At 32.9% G+C, this 17,442-nt stretch overlaps 1 protein-coding gene across 3 annotated transcripts in view; it reads left to right on the forward strand.

Annotated features, from left to right (window-relative positions):
• LOC124368784 (cytokine receptor) overlaps positions 1 to 17,442 on the forward strand; it is a 98,377-nt gene that overhangs the window by 44,213 nt on the left and 36,722 nt on the right. For all 3 annotated transcript variants that reach the window (XM_046826153.1, XM_046826154.1, XM_046826155.1), the window contains 6 exons: positions 310 to 455; positions 6,930 to 7,078; positions 7,920 to 8,073; positions 14,014 to 14,169; positions 15,760 to 15,921; positions 16,489 to 16,664. In XM_046826153.1, coding sequence (XP_046682109.1) covers positions 310 to 455; positions 6,930 to 7,078; positions 7,920 to 8,073; positions 14,014 to 14,169; positions 15,760 to 15,921; positions 16,489 to 16,664 — 943 coding nt within the window. The remainder of the gene's footprint in view (positions 1 to 309; positions 456 to 6,929; positions 7,079 to 7,919; positions 8,074 to 14,013; positions 14,170 to 15,759; positions 15,922 to 16,488; positions 16,665 to 17,442) is intronic.

The raw sequence follows: 17,442 nt of genomic DNA on the forward strand, positions 1-17,442 counted from the left end.
TTACTTTCTGAATGATCATTGTAAATATTTTGAAGGGGTATTAAAATAAGATTCTATTATTTCAATAAATGGTTCACATACATATATACAATAATTGATCACAGCTAATTTACCACCTATTTTTTATGATCACATTGTGTATTTATAACATTAGTGAATAAAAGGAAGTCTTTTTACACTATCACCCATCTAGGCTCTAGCAACTTCATGGAAAGTTTTATACACATGTTTTACTTTTGCATTTTAACTCAAGTGTGTTAATTTGTACTATGCAAAAAGCCAATAACATTGTTTGTCATTGTGTTTTAGTAATCTTCAAGCCAATGAAACAACCTCCGCTTATGCAAGATTCACAGGATTGAGTTTAAATAGTTACCGTTTCAAAATAGTCTCAGCAAACAAGGAGGGAATCTCCAAGGATTATTCTGAAGTCTATGTGCCATCACAAAGTAAAAGTAAGTTTTGATTCTTGTATCATTCAGGCCTTTAAAATCTGAAAAATGTTTTTGTTTTTATGTAGAAAAGATATGAGTTCTGATGTTTTAAAAATGATCATTCATGGAAATTGAATTCCAATACAATACTCGTCAGGGTGTGCAAATCTCTCTTTGATCCAACTTCACAGTTTTCTTTTGTAGGGTATTAGAATCACAGTTTTTCAAGCCCAGAGGTAGCATTTGAAAACCTTGCTCTAGTGAAAGAAGTTGTTATGGAAAAATGGGCTCTAGTAAACCAACTCTTAGTTAAATAGTATTGTGGATTTATTCATTTTATTCTATCAATACTACCTACGGTCAGGAAAATTCTATACAAAATACAATATCATTAATACAAACACTAACTAACCAGACCACCTCAAATCTGAAAAGACTTTAAATCAAGACTTCATTAATAGGAGAATTTTTATCGGGATTTGGAAAATTAATAAGTTTTGTTTTTCCATATGTTTCGTACAAAAAGCTTGTCGGTACCACCGTTACTGTTAAAGTTGTTTATGTTCTTTAAACTTCAATATAACAAATTGTCAAATAAGATGGTACATGGGTTTTTGTACACTATTGCATTGAACAAAAACTTATATTCTAGCTCAGTGATATTATTTTCTTGCTTGCCATTGAGTTAGATTTTAGTAGCATCAATTTAGATGTATTTTCATTAAACTTCCTTGCTTAAAATGAATATTGTTAAAACAAGTTTTAAGGAATTACTCATCCAATATTGTACAACAAGTAAAAACTGTAATTCAGAATATTAATAAGAACATTAATACTTAACAAATAATGTTTTGGTACGAAAAGTTTTGAAACAATATTTAAAAATATAAAAAACACATAATTAGAGACACATTACATACAAAATAAATACACCCAGATAAAAATAAAATAAATTATGATTAACACATGTAGTTATAGTTGGCTCTAGGGGTGAGGAACCTGTGATAAAAGGTATTCCAATCTAAAAAGAAAAAATTCTATGTTTCCTTGTTATTCTGGCAGGAATAGAGGAAGAAAAATCACCAGTTGGCTCAAGAGAGAAAACAAACTAAATGTTAATGGCAACAACATGAGTAAACTATCACCTATCCGTGCTAATGGCAATATAAACCTACCAATGCCATAGTGTAACACAGGCATAGCATGTTGTAATAATTGTTATATAAGATTACAAAATTTTGGAAAATATAGACCATCAATACCAATATAAATTTTAAATAGGACATGAGACATTTTGTGATCAGGACAAAATAAAAAAGGCTGAAGATTAAAATTTGAAATTTTTACTGTATGTAGGTACATGAGATAGCTTCAGGGAGTGACATGTTTTTATTTATAAAAATGTAAATTCGTTTTGAAAAAAGTTTAATAAAAACGTATCATAAAAAAAAGTATAAATATAAAAAGTTTAATTTTTTGTCATAAACGAATAAAAATTATGTTAATCTTTGAAGGCTTAGCTCATGTATCGTAAATATTTCACATCGTTATCTTCAGCCGGTTTCATTTAAGCCTGATAATAAAGTGGCCTAAACTGCCTCCTTTATATGTCTGTAATTTCATAAGAAGTAATACCACCATTTTTTCTACTTTTCCTGTATTCTGGGAAGTGATCTGAAAGACCTATGAATTAACCCTTTGCACGCCAACGTACCTATATTACGGCCGTCGGCTACTCAACTGAAAACCGCCAATGGCCGTAATATAGGTACACGTTTTTCGCCTGTAATTTTCTTATAGTTCATCTGATTGCCGTGAAATTTTGACTAATCGATAGTCGATTAGTTGCTTTGAAACCACAAAGTAGTTTATTCCTTTATGGACTGTTTGTTTGGTCGTATTTGAGCTTCGCAGCTGTTGGATTGTTTGGTCGAGAGTAAGGTTACGTTCGTGTTTCTGTGCGTTGTTTACGTTTGTAATTCTCTCATTACTTTTGTTGTTAGGGCATTTTTACTATGCCCCTTTTATTAGATTCATTGGTACTTTGGGATTATACCGACCACACCCAGACATGAATCGTTATTTGACATTTAGCTTCTACTGATTAATAGATTAGCATAGAACAATATTTCGTCAATATAAAACAGGAATTGTCTTATCGCAAACCCCTCCCCATCCTCAGACAGTTGACATTTAGCTTCTACTGATTACTAGATTAGCGTAGAACAATATTTCGTCAGTATAAAACAGGAATTGTCTTATCGCAAACCCCTCCCCATCCTCAGACAGAGGTCAAAGTCGAGCGGTCTAGTAGATAACGTGATTGCAGAGTCTCGCCGCCCGTTCGCTTTGTTGTACTTCCGTATTTTACCCCTACATTTCTCCAAACACAAAAATTCAACAAAAACAAACATTACCAAACATAAACTAAACTCTTTATTGAAAAAAAAAACACACAATTATTGTAATTTTGTAATTTAAGAGTTGTTTTTTCGTTGTATCATGTTTGTTTCTAAAAATTTATATTTTTGTGTTCTTCATACTAGTGTGTTTGGTATAATCCCAAAGTACCGATTTATTTTAGTATAGTGTGTAATATTGATTTGTGAATATATTGTAACATTACATACAACGTCCATGCAACTTACAAAAACTGTGCCCGCGTCACATTTAGTGAAAAAAATCACAACTGGACTTCTATATAAGGTAGGCTTTTGAAATTTTGTAATTAGGTTAAGGGGTAGATATAGTTTACTGGGATATAACAGAAAATCAACATAAATGTTTTTTGAAACCATTTATTTGTGCTAAAAAAATGTTTTTTGAAAATTTAAATTTTTTTTCTAAATTTTTATTTTTTTTCTAAGTTTAAATTACATTTATGCAACTACAATTTACCAACTGAACAAGGGCATTTTATAAGCAAAAACATGGTAAAGAAATCATCAGTATCTGTTAAAAAATAAAAAAGTTGTGATACATTTTGTGAAAGGTTGCAAAACTGCTGAAAATGCCCTTGGCGTTTCTGGGTAGTACTTTTGGAAAATAGGCTGGCGTGCAAAGGGTTAAATAAGTAAAAATAATTTCCAAACCCAAAATCGATTGCACGATCTTAAAAAAATATTACTTACAGTGTATCTATTTACCATTCTTCACAAAATTTCTCCTGTTACGGTATTGTTTGTTAATTTTGTCATAAAGTTAACACATTCGAGTCTACGCTCGAGCCAGACTCGAGCGCCATTGTTTAAACCCCCGGCCGGCGCTCGAGCGTGACTCGAGCACAGCTTTGCCGATTGATATACGGAGTTGCCCGAGTGATATTCGAGTGCCGTCTGCTGCATTAGAAAGCCAGCTTTGATGGTTAGTTCAGAAAAATTCCGCTAGGCGCTACTACGTCATACCCGCTTGAGGCTTTTGTTTATCCACTGACGTGGCCTGGCGCGTCGTCAGTCTGTCTACGACAACAATAATTTTTTTTAGCAATTGAAAACTTTTTTGGAAATTAAAATTATTTGTAAAAATGTATATTGTAAATGCCTTTAAAAAAAAATGAAATTACTTGTTTTATTTATTCAAAAGTTAGTTTTCAAGTAACACAAGACATGCGGGAGTTTTTATTTTTCTTCAAAAAAGATGTTTTTAAATTTTTTTAAAATTAATTAAATTTTATAGGAATACAGTTTTTGCATATAAATTTTAAAGAGGAAAGATAGAACTTTGAAGAAAATATAATATCATATACATAATATTTAACAGTTTTCTAAAAAAAAAATCTGAAAACCATTAATTTATGCAGACCAGGCTATAAAAAACAGCAAATAGCAAGCCAGACTCCAATGTGTTAAAAAATTAAGTTTGAGAATAAATTTGCTTTCTACCTCAATAGTGATCTAAATAAACACAACAGTAGAATCTGGAGTGAAACCATATTTTGTCAAAGACTGTTCCATTCTCATCGGTTTTAAAGCTCTGAGCAGGAATCCTTGGTGACAGTTTGGTCCATTGTTTAAGGAAATTTTAATGTTGGCACCAGTGTTTTGTACCGGTAGAGTATATCAACTATATCATCATAGATACTTTGCCCTAGAAATGTAATGAGCAATTAAGAGTTGAAATTTGAAGAATATTATTTCAGTAGCAACAAGATGGAGCGCTCCCTTCCCCCAAAAAATTGTTATTTTTAATTCGGAAGTGAAATTGTTTGTTGGCTTTATTTTTGTTTGGAAAGAAATAGTAAACGCTGTGAAAATCTGTGTGAATCTTAAGAAGTTTATAAAATATGGTATAAAGTAGCTATGGTGGGAATAGCTGATTCCATGTGAATATTGAGTGAAGGGGGTTCTGTACGGCCTATCCTTTTAATGCTAATTTATGAAACTGTGTACCTTTTTCTCATGAACCTCTTGGCCTATCATGGTTAAACTTTAGGATAATATTATATGGACATTCCTTAACAGTTAGAGTGGAAAAAACTTTTAATATATTCTTAAAAATATAAAATTTAAAATAATTTTGTTAACAAAACTATGAATATGTTATATTTTTACAAAAATATGTTATCTTTTTAAAATGTCATGTGCTCAAAATGTGTGTACTAGTATATAGTACAACTGTAATTTATTTCATCCTAATCTCGAGTACTTCCAGAGAAAAGTTACATATGTGGGGAAAAACCCTACCGCCCCCACACAGCCCTAAATCCCTAAATAAAGGCTTTTTTTTTCAAAAAAGTTACATTTTGGGGAAATAGCAGATAAAGACCATGCATAGGCTTATAAGTAAATTCACTAACCTGTAACATAAGTTGAATGACATCCTGCTCCATAACTGGGGTTATCAGGATCCTCTAACTCTATCATTCCTAGGTGTTTTAAAACCATGTATCTTGCAATATTTCCTTTGTCGAAGGAATTTATGGTATCATACAATTCTTGGTGTAGAGTATGTATGCCTACGAAGACGGTTTTTGGAAGGCGAGTTCAAATTATTTGGTTCACAGACTCATTTGGATTCTGTGATCTACCATGGAGACATTTTCTAAACAAGTCAGGTGAACTAAGGTCTGTAAAAATAGGATTTCTCTTATTCATGAAGACTGAAGAGAGATGAAAGTGTTTTCAGTGGTCATATGGTTCATTAGAAGCCATGGCCTTTTATTACTTACACCAATGCCATCCTTTGGCCTTTTGCCTCCTTATAGGGCAAAGCCTGTGTTGAGGATCGGCATTGCTTGATAATACGTGATGGAATTCTGCCCATACTGCTTTCTGCATCTCTCAAATTACTAGTATTTCCACGTATTACTAAACCATAGTATTTTTAAACAGATAATATGACAGTTTCAGTCAGTCTATTCCGACCACCCATAGTTTTTCCGTCAGTTTGTTTGGCTTTTCCCTTTTTCAGCTTCAAATTCTTTAGACGGGATTCCATGCGCTTCTGCATGTGTCCAATGCACTTAATTTCTTCACTGTACACTCATTGCCATAAAGCTTACTTTCCACAACACTAGCAAAGCCTTTAGGATCCCCATCGCCTAGGTATTCTACATATCGAACGTTATAAGCTGGCAATGACTGATGGAATAACGCACGAGCTCCGACTACTTACAAGCCTCCACTTACTCCCTGATAGTTAGCACTGCATTTATCACTAAGTTGTCCAATAAACCTATCTTTGCAACAGTGCTTTCACAATATTTCTGTGTCAGTTACCTTACCGGTATCCACAGATGTTGGAGTGATGACACAATTCTGCGATGTGCCGTCTATGGTAACTGTCAAATCCCTTCCACCTTCATTCAATGACAGCATCTTCATAATTTTAAAATGGACATTTTCAGTTGAAGACCCTAGTTCTTTGTGCTTGAAGAACCTTGAAGGAGGAGTGGGCAAATTTAGTATGTGCAGCGTACATGAAAAGTTTCCTGAAAGAATAGGCCTACGAGATTCTTTATTTTAAAATCGATGGGTTCGTTACATATTTTTACACACTGCTATTTCAGAATTAACTTCCATTAAATGGTTGAAATTAACTATTGTATTCACTCTGTATCAATAATTATATCGTTATATTTTTCTGAAATATTACCTAGCTTAATTTTAGGGGCACTGTAAACAATATCAGGATCATTATGATTAGGTATAGGTTTAGCAGTGATCTCATTTTCTTCTAACCCAACTTTTAATTTTAATAATTTTTGCAACAAACTCTTCAGAAAATAACCTAGAATATTAAAATGTAAAAAACAAAAAATTAAAATATTTTATAATTTTTTCCAATTGCTCCAATTTTCCAGCCAAAAGTAATGGAAGTGTTGAATTAGAAGTTTTATCAAATGTTTATGGAGCATGAAAAATTAAAATATGTTCAAAAACTGCAACAGATGTTTGAATACCATTTTTATGATCACTATACATTAAATTCTTATTGTCTAATAAATGTGAATTTTGTATTACTAAGAAAAAAGTTGAACTTTGATGTGTGATTCAGGTTTAGCTGAGCCCCTGTCATTTACCAAGATTGCTTTCGACAATCATATCTACGAGCTGTCCTGGAAGCCTCCTGCCACCAATCGTGCAATATCCAGTTATACCATCTTCTGGTGTGACAATAACAAGGACAGACCATATCAGTGCACGGTAATCATTTAGATTTTGTGTTGTATATCAATTCTTTAAAGAAGTTGACTATTTCTAAGTCAAATTACATTAGACTGGGATTTTGCTGTGAGTGGTAATTCCCTAATTGATCGGTCTTTGGTTATTTAATAAGATTAGGGTTTCAAAATATTCTTAGACACAAACGATATAAGACACAAAGGCATAAAATAAGACAATCCGTGTTTTTATCACATGTTTGCAATTACTTGTTAGATAAAATTTATATTCATTACACAAAAATAATGAAATAACTGAAATTTTGGGATATGTTCCCAAAAAAAGTATATTAGAGTTGAATCAATGAAATACAGTTCTTTTCTAATGATAATGAAAGAGAGATCAATCAGCACATATTTCTCTTGAAGAATCTTTACATACACGTATTTATGTTTTTGTATGGTAGAAAACCAATTTTTATTCAATCCAGTATTTTTTGTCTTATGTTCTGAACAAAATGAACATATTGTATAAATACATTAATTGGAAACTGGTTGTCTATACATTTTTTTAAACACAAACATATTTGTTTTAATTTTGTTGTCTGCTTTATAATTTTAACAAACCATAGTTATTTGTTAAACTCTTAAAACTGGTTTTTAATTTTTTACTATATAAAATAGTTTAACATAAAATAAAAATATACAAATAAATGTTAGAACTTGTTTTTACAATGAATACATTGTCTAAAAATGACCTTAACTCTAATTCAAATCATATTCAGTTTAAAGTTCGAGTTAAGTTTGTTTATTACAGAGGAATACAAGAAACATTGCAAAGCGCTTTCTGTGTTCTTGGTAGATGTAACATGTAATGATTACAGGGGACCCTGAACTGGACGCGAGTATCCAGCGATGTGACCATTAAGAACATCACGGTACCTGACGACAAGATCTACCAATTTGCCATTTCCGCCAACACCAAGACTGAGAGCAGTGGAATGGTGTGGGCTTCTTGCACAGTCATTCATAACAAAAGTTTGTATTCATGTTGTCATAGTCCATTAGTACAGGTACCATATTTTAACCTAATATCTAAGTTTCCCATTCAAAACAATAATTTAGTTTTGTATAATTTTTATAAATATTTATTTTAGATTTCGACTCACGACTTTTGTTTGAATTCAGATTATAGATTATGTTCCAATTTGGTTTTATTTGTGATGTAGCCATAAACTACTTTACTAACAAATTTTCAATAATGGTCTTTGATATTTTCGAGTCTCATGGAATTTAATGATTGAGCCAGAATGGTATAAGCCATTTTTTTCAATTTTGAGTGTAATTCATATTTTCTCGCCTTACTTGAGTATATTCTGTACAAGTTTTCAAACTTTTTTAAGAGTAACTTTTGTTGTTTTTTTTTCGTAGTGTAGTCTTTTGAGTCAACTATTACGATAATTTTGAAAATAATAAATTGAAAAGTGTATAGAAAATAAACTTCTAAACTTTTTGGAGGGAAATAATGTTCTTTCTGAAAATCCCAATTTATACCCATTTAAATTTTACCTGCTATGTGAAAAATTCTGGAAAAAAGTCACTTGTCAAATAATGAAATACAATAATGACAAGAATATTCGACCTAAAACACATTTTGGTTTTAGATACAACCACAGTATGTGTACTGCTCTGACAAAGTATTTTTTGATCTTATTGATTCTAAAGACAGTGGAAACTATATTTCATAAGTTATCATGTTGGATTGTTCTTAAGCTTTCACTCCGTAAGTCACAAGATGTTATTGGCTAAGATGTACTTCTATGGTTTTGGTGAAAACGCTAATGAATCGGTGAAATCTTGGAGGAAGAAGTCAGGTTATGAAAATGGCGAATGAGACATCTACTTAGAAGGCAAGGTCTACTCAGGGAAGTTGTCTTTGTCCTGTACTATTGAATTTTTACACTTCTGACTTCTCTATGTGTATTAAACACTGTGCAGTACATCTGTATGCTGGCGATTGCCAGTTGCACTTGTCCTATGATCCTAGCTCAGTTTGGGAGGCCATCTCCCATATTAATTCTGACCTTTACGTCAGTAATAAAGCTCAATGTAGTCAAGTGCACCGTCCTTCACTTCATCCCACACAAAGGCATTGATGGATAGGGGTTGTGGGGGGATCGCTCTAGATCAGCGAGTTTTTTGGGTGCTCAAGTCAATGTGCTTGGCATCTTGATCAATAGCGACCTTACATTCTCTGATCATGTCATTCATGATATTCAGCGTACTCTTGGTACACTGAGAGGCCTGTACAGATTCAGAAGTTAGATTAGAACCGCAGTATCTAAGCGAGCAGTTTTTGTTCTGGGAGGAAGTCTCACAACATAGCAATCGCAATAGCTATATGCTAGATTTTTTTTAAAGTTTTACTTGAAGTCCGGAAAAGGAGCTTTTGATACTTTGGCCCTAAGTTGTACAATATTGTACAAGAACCTCTCCGCTAGCCTAAAAAAATATAGTTGTAGCTTATTTAAACAAAAACTTAATTCTTAATAATTGTTTATTGTTGACAACAAACAAAGCTGTTAGTTTATAAGGTTTTCATCATACGAATTTTAAGTGAGCAACTAGATTTTAATTATTTATTGATGTTATAGTTGATAGTTATGAATATTTAATCATATTTTGTATTTGAATTGTTATTTAATATTTAGTATTAATTTAAGGCCACTAGTGACTTGATTTGTTCTGGAAACAGTAAATTAACTGAGAATCACTTGTAAATAAAGGTATTTTTATTTGTTATTATTTCATTATGAACTATTTCGTAGATTTCTCTATTCTCTAATCTAATAACACAGTGTATAAAAACTAGACTTGTAATCTTTTTGGAGAAAAATAATGTTCTTTCTGAAAATCAGTTTGGGTTTAAAAAGAGACTTAATACAAAATATGTGCTGGTGTAATAACAGCCTTCATATCTCTGCACTGTTTTTAAATTTTAATAAAGCATTTGATATGGTATATAAAAAAATGTTTGCTTAAAAATTGGATGATTTTGGTATTAGAGGAAATACTTATTGCTTCATACCTACTGGGAAAACCTCAAAGATCTGTCTAGGACCCTGTACTATTAATTATGTATAATAATCTGTGTTCTAAAGGTAACATCACAACTTTTACCTATGACATGGCCTTGCTGTATATTTCCAAGGACTTGCGGCTTAAAACTAAATACGGAATTAGATTTTAAAACCCTTCAATATTGGTTGTGTGAAAATAACATGTTTTCAACATAACTAAGACTAAGTTTGTTATCTTTGACCATAAAACACAATGTTGTAATTTGTATGTGACAAGTGTAGAGTAGGTTGATAGTACTTGGGAATACGTTTGAATTCATAGTTATCTTGGAAAAGCTACATAAATAAGGCAGCAAATATTGCTAGTTCACTTAGAAAATTTTACTTCCTAAAAAATGTATGTCCTCGTCATATTTTAAAATATCTGTATTTTACTCTCATTCACAAAAGATTTCCATATATGATAAGCTGTTGGAGGGAACATTTATCACGCATTTGCAACTATTAATATTTTTTTAAAAACATTACATAAGATTAATAATGAGTAAAAACAGATATAAAAGCTCATTTCCATTATGTCGTGAGATGAAGTATCTCCTATTGAGGCATTTTTGTGTGTATAAAGTAATATGAATATTCTTTAATAGAAATGCGAAAGATGAGAACTACGAATCGCACTAAGAACCCTTTCAGTTCCGTTTGCAAAAAAATTAAGATATTTGCTAAAAGTCTCTACCCAAGATTTCATAATTACTTACCTGATGAAATAACGAATCAGGAAGGAAGGAATACAATTTTAATCTTCTGGCAATCCAATGAAGCAACACTGAACACCATATCCGTTACTCTACAACACAAACAAGTAAACATGCAGGTGCTGGAGACTGTTGACACAATAGAGCACTACGACATGCTGCAACAAACTGCAAGTATAAACAAGAATAATATAAAATGTTGGTCAATGTTATCAGACTGATGTTACGCAGCGCTACAACAAATTCAATATTAAAACAGGTGGTTAGAGCGACAAAACGTTTATATTTGCATAACTTTGTAAATGTATCTACATATTTTTACCTTGCCTTTAATTATGATTAGTTCCATACACCGAAAGTGGTGTGCAGTGCATTCTCAGAAAAAACTAAATGTCATCTATGGAATGTTGAGTATTATGAGAATGAAGACGTGATCAAGGGGTTTAAGAATACATTTATCATTTGGCATTATGGAAAATGGACATAAGTGCTTACAACCTCTGATTTCATATAATACCTTCATCGAACAAAGGCTTATAAACCAATCCATGTTACTGTTTTCCAAAATGTGTAAATCTGGAAGCCTTGTAGCGTAAAGCAATTATAATAACAAGATAAAAAATAACACGTTTTCAACTAGATTTTGCAATTTTATTTTCCTTTTTTCTCAATGAAACAGCTGTAGTTGGTAAATAAATCAGCTGTTAAACCAGCACAGCTGAGGAATCCAGATTTAGGGTCATTATGGGAGATTGCTAGTGTCAATAAACTTAATTCGTTTACATTGGCATAAACCACTTATTTATTTTGTAAAACCATTGATTAAAAATTTCCTGGGAGGATGAAGTTTTTTAATGATCAATTAAACTGCACACAATTTGAATTGGGAAAGTGTAAAATATACATAAAGAGAAAATAAACCATACATGCTTTATTTCAAAGATGAGTTTTTATAAACTGAGTTTAAGGAATAAATGTTACAAAGTAACTTGAGAGGATGGAAAGAATCTGTGGAAAATAACAAAATGTCTTAGACTGTAAAAGTTACAGCCTACAGTCAAAAAACGTAACAGTTACCAAGGCAAAAATTAAGGACTTTTAGAGCGATTCCTGGGGGTGAGGCAGATCTGACGTAATTCTTTGAAACTACCAGCCTTCAATAAAGAACTGCAGTCAATTAATGATGGTCATCCTAATGGTAAACAAAAAAAATCATCCAAGTTGAGAAAAGAAAAGAATAACAAAATTGATGCAGAACATCGACATTCATTGGATGGGATAAAAAGAAAATGTTTGAGGAAAAGAAATACAAAAAACAATAAAAGACTTGTTTTTAAATTAAGTTAGTTTTCACTAAATTTCTATTAACTGTAGCATTCATAATGTTACATTGAGTATTATTACCATTATTATAGTAATAAACTGATACAATGGAGTATCGACACATCTAAACGTAACGAAAATGTTATCACACAGACAGTTAGACGGACTGCTCTTTTTAACTTCTGGCCCATAGAGTTCATTCTTGGACAAAGAGGAACTTATGAACCAATTTTCAAGTCTATAAGTCCTATCTATCAAAAGTTATTGCATAGATGCACAGACATAGAAATAGAGAGGGAGAGACAGACAGGCTGGCTGGCTGGCTGACCTTTGATCTTTTGACCCCAAGTTCAATAGGGTTCCTCCTTAAAACAATAAGAACCTATGTGCCAAGTTTAAAGTGTCTAGGATTGTGTGTGTGTAAGAGTTATCTCACAGAGGGACAGGCAAACGAGTCCCATTGTTTTGTTGATGAAAATTGTTTGTCTAATTTGAAATTGGGAATATATTAAGAAATACCTGAATTCAAACAAATTTTGTTTTCTTAATCCTTTTTTTCTGATTAGTTTCTAAGTCACCAAAACGCTTGCTGCTATTCCTGTACGTACGGCCTTATTCCATGAGCTACTCGAATATGAACATGCATGTATTGGTGCTGATATCTAATATCAGTTTTAAACTCCAAAAATTCTTGGAAAATAACTGGAACCAGACAGTCTAATTTCTCTTCAGTCCTGGCTATTTATTATCTGTGGTCAGATGCCCCCTTGCTTGCACCACCAACATTCGTTCCACATCTAAACCAACAAAACAAGTCCAGTTTATAAAGTCAATGAATAATATTTTGTTATATTTCTTTAACTACAATGATTTTTGTGTTAACTTGTACCTGTATCATGTTACATTCACTTGTTCTGTATGAAATTTGAGACACAATGCTGTGTCTGATTATATTTTTGCAACATAACATTTCTGGGCCAGTCGTCACCACAGGGCTCTTTCCTGTTGTGCTGCACCGCAGGCACAATCCAGTTACTTGGATTAATATTACCTGAATTTATAAAAAGATTTTACTCAACAGCATGCTAGATCAATACTTAAATCTCCATTATGACCAAATTAATACTCATAAGATACACACGTCTATATCACATATTCCTAATGTTAGAAGTGCCAATATAAATGCCAATAAATAGAGCTGAGGAATTTTCATAACAAAGAATTCAAATGGGTTTATCTCTATAAAATTATTCATATTTTAATTCATTACTTAACGTTTAGAATTGCGGCGAGTGCCGCTACAGTTTTGAATTTGGCGCGCGCTATCCGTCTGTTGCCGCGAACGCTATTGCCAGCTGCGCCGACCTCTAGCCTTTAGCTCAAACAGTAGGAGCCTCCTACCATCCGGAATTCTTCCGGACAGGTTCTGGTAGGATGGTTCCTGCTAGGTTTTCAGGCTGTGTCCGGAGGTTGTGCACACACGGTGAGTCGTTGTGCAGCTTTCGAGCAGGGTGGACCGGGAGAAGTTAGCGTGGGTGGTCTAGAGTTTAGTAGTATTTTGTTAGGGAACCTTTCGGAACTATACCCAAATTATTAGTATTTATTTAGTCATCAAAGCTGGTTAGGTTTTGGAATAGACGGAATCTAGTGGCGGATCCACGGATTATTCCTCTATAAGGTCCCACCTTCCGGTCGCGACGCCACGAGGTCGCAGAATTTTAATGATTATCATTATTATTTTGTAAAATAATATAATATAATATACTATATATTTTCTGATGTACATACATGTAAGTTAATCAATGTGTAATATTTTTCAGTTCTTGGAAAAATGAAAAACATTTGGATCAATCGTATTGGATCAACCTTTATAGAAGTCGACTGGAAATTGGAATGCTCAGACCGGATTGGAGTAGTAACTGGCTTTTTGATATCTTACTGTCCGATTGTGTCTCCTCACAATCCAGAATGCAAAGGTGCAGTGACAAGTTATTCTTTTGTTATCTCAATGTAGAATGATTAGTTAGTATTGTTAAGAAAAATAAAAGGGCTGGAAAAAGAGAATCCACAATTATTTGATTATGCAGAAATGTAATAGACATTCAGATTAAGGGTATCATAGGAAACCTTAGTGTAATGGGCAGAGTGCAGTATCACATAATCTTGAAATTGTTTACTACGATACAGCGTCTAATAACTCAGTGCTCATACAGAAATAGAAATCATTCATTACTATTGGTATTCAGCACATGGGTGGTTTTATTTTTTTGCAATATCAGTGCCAGTTATTTAATTTAAATTACAGTAATATCCTAGTTAACTGAACTCGGGTCACTGAAATTCTGATCAACCGAAACAGTTTCATGAATAATAAGGTCTATATAAATAACCAAGGAAAATATTTTCTATGTATGCATGGCGCATCGTCGTAGGCTGGGCAAATAACATGTTCTTGAGATAATTTACCCTCCCCTTCTCACTCTGACCGCTGGCATGTTACACCAGCTGTGAGCGTAACCGCCGCCCAACTCATGCCGCATGCTAGTCATCTTCCCCACTCCTGCTGTCAGTCCTAAGTATAGCTTACAGAAATTGTTTGTAAATAATTCATTTCCCCTACGCACCTTTTCAAATAGTTATTTTTAGAGAGGTTGTTCCTGGCTATCACCCTCTATTAAGTTCCCACCACCACGGTTCTTACTCACTTATATCTTACTTTTTGGATAATTCTAATATTCAGTACTGACAGACGGATCCTCAATTCGGTCCTAATGAAATTCCCAATTTTGCTTTGCCAAATTGTGTGGTTGTATGCATATTATTTGGTGTTACTGGACTGATTCTGTAATAATTCAGCACTGGCAGAATGTTTCAACTTTGGTTCGGGTGGGATATTTCTTATTTCTTTTCTGTAACATTGAACAATGTTTTTTTTTACCTTACTGGACTACATCTGCTTTCGATATCAGCAGATTCTGTGCTAATGTAAATATTTAAATTTGTGGCTCAAGGACAGTTTCTTCTTTGACTCTTGCGGACTGTCAACATATTATTAGACATCATATAACTGTTTGCTTTTATAATTCGGAGCTGTTATTTAATAAAGTAAAATTTCATCTCTAGTGAACATTTTTTGGCACCATCAGAATATTCTTTTTCGGCATTACTAGACTAGCCTGCTTTTGACAGTATTAGATTTGGTGCTATCGGACCCACCAAACATGTATGATTAGAGCATTCCTTGATTTGACAAAGGCATTTTATATAGGTTTCCTGTTATAAAATCTTATCAACAAAACTAAAATCATATTGAGAAGTTTAAGGACCTTAGTTTGCTTCTGAGGTACTTGTGGAAGGATGCAGTTTGTTAGGATTAATTGCTAGCAAATGACAAAATAAGAGATTTAAAATAAAGGTTGAAGGTAATAAAATGTTCTGTACTAAATCTAATTGTTTCTGCATTACGTTTTATTAAATAAAACAGTTTGGTATGTATTAACTTTTTACTGATATCAAATTATTTGAAGTTTTATAAATCTGTGCTTGATTTACAAATTATTTTTTAGTTGAAGCGAAGAATACAACAATAAAAGGCGACGGGAATACCATGAGAGGAAATGTGACAAACTTGACACCCTACACAATATATATGGTGATGGTTGCTGTTATGACCAAGACCAGCATCGGGCAGTGGAGTGATAGGCTCTATAACACTACTTTGGAAGCAGGTATGCAATTTTTTTGTCTCTTGAAAATTAGAAAGTTATTATAGTAAAAGATAGTTAAAAGTAAAAATGCTAAATAAAATTTAAACTTGAAGTTTGGAGCTGAAAAGCTGAAAATACTGTACACCCTAACTCATTATTTTAGGTACAGATATACATTTTTTAATTTTATTTTTGAAGAGTTGCTATTATGAATAGCCCAAATAGAGAACAAAAAAGTAAATTAGGAAAATTAGTCTTAGCTAACCCAATTTTTAAAGTGAATGCGTTAAATCAGCCACGACACAATTGAAACTTTTTCAACATATACAATAACATTTTCTTAAGTAATGATCTTAAGCGCACAAAACATACGCTTTCACCAATGAAAAAATAATTAAATTACTGATTTGCAGTTTATTTTGTAAAGTATGTAATAAATTTAGTGAGTTTCTTAGGTAAATGCAATAAAATGAATGAATTTTAAGTAAAATTTTCTTTATCAGCGTAATGAGTGAGTTTTGTTTGAAAAACACATTAAATATGATGGTTGTAAGCAGCATATTAAAGTGAATTTTTTTTATCACACAGCTCCAGATGTGGCACCATTGGATGTGAAGGTGTCGAATATCACCAACACATCTATGGTGGTTCAGTGGACGGCCCCCCACTCCATGAATGGTGTGTTACGATACTACCAAGTACACTACAACGGCCGACTCCGCAAGGTCGAGGCCATGGAGGGTAGCCACCAGGCACCCACTCAGGTAACCAACTACACAATTTCACATGTTTATAAAAATATTTTAAACCTCTTCACGTGTTAAAATCTATTGGTTATCTTTAAACTGAAATGCAAATGTTTTATCTTAGAGGCAAAGCTAGCAACTGTATATTACAATAAAAAAAGAATTTAACCCACTGCGGGCGAAATACGCGAGTTACGCGTCCGACCGTTCAATGGACCAAATTCCGAAAGATGTGAGCTACGTGTCCTCTGGTTGCCATTTAGCAATTGTTGTTTATTTTGTGCTTTTTCCACTAGAATGTGCTCAGATGCTTTCAGTTACATTTGGTACTTTATTGTTTTCGCAGTAGTACGCTACAAATAATATCAACTGTTACTATTAAGATCTTCACTTTCACTTTCAGTCTTGTTTGTAATAAATGGCAGTCGGTCGTGTTTGTTGTTTACAGTGGACCTGTGTTTTTCTGATCATGATCGATTGATCTTAGAAAGTTGCAGTGACAGAGAATGTAGTGACAACAGTGATTTGTTTGACGATGAATTAGTTTTGAGTTTGTCTGCGAATATTATTGTCCAATCCCGAGCTGTGCGAAGCCTTAGACGAACAAGCTGACTCTTATTCTAGATTTATTTTATTATTCTAGTTCAGTACGTATCTAAATAAAAAAATGAATATAATATTACATAAAAATGTATAATACGTTAAAATAGTGCATTTAAAATGACTGCAAGTAAACATTTTTGTTAGCGGAGCTGCCAGATTAAGGTTTTTCCTTGAGTTCAGTTGACAAACTGGA

Source organism: Homalodisca vitripennis, chromosome X, assembly GCF_021130785.1.
Source record: "Homalodisca vitripennis isolate AUS2020 chromosome X, UT_GWSS_2.1, whole genome shotgun sequence".
NCBI lineage: Eukaryota > Metazoa > Arthropoda > Insecta > Hemiptera > Cicadellidae > Homalodisca > Homalodisca vitripennis.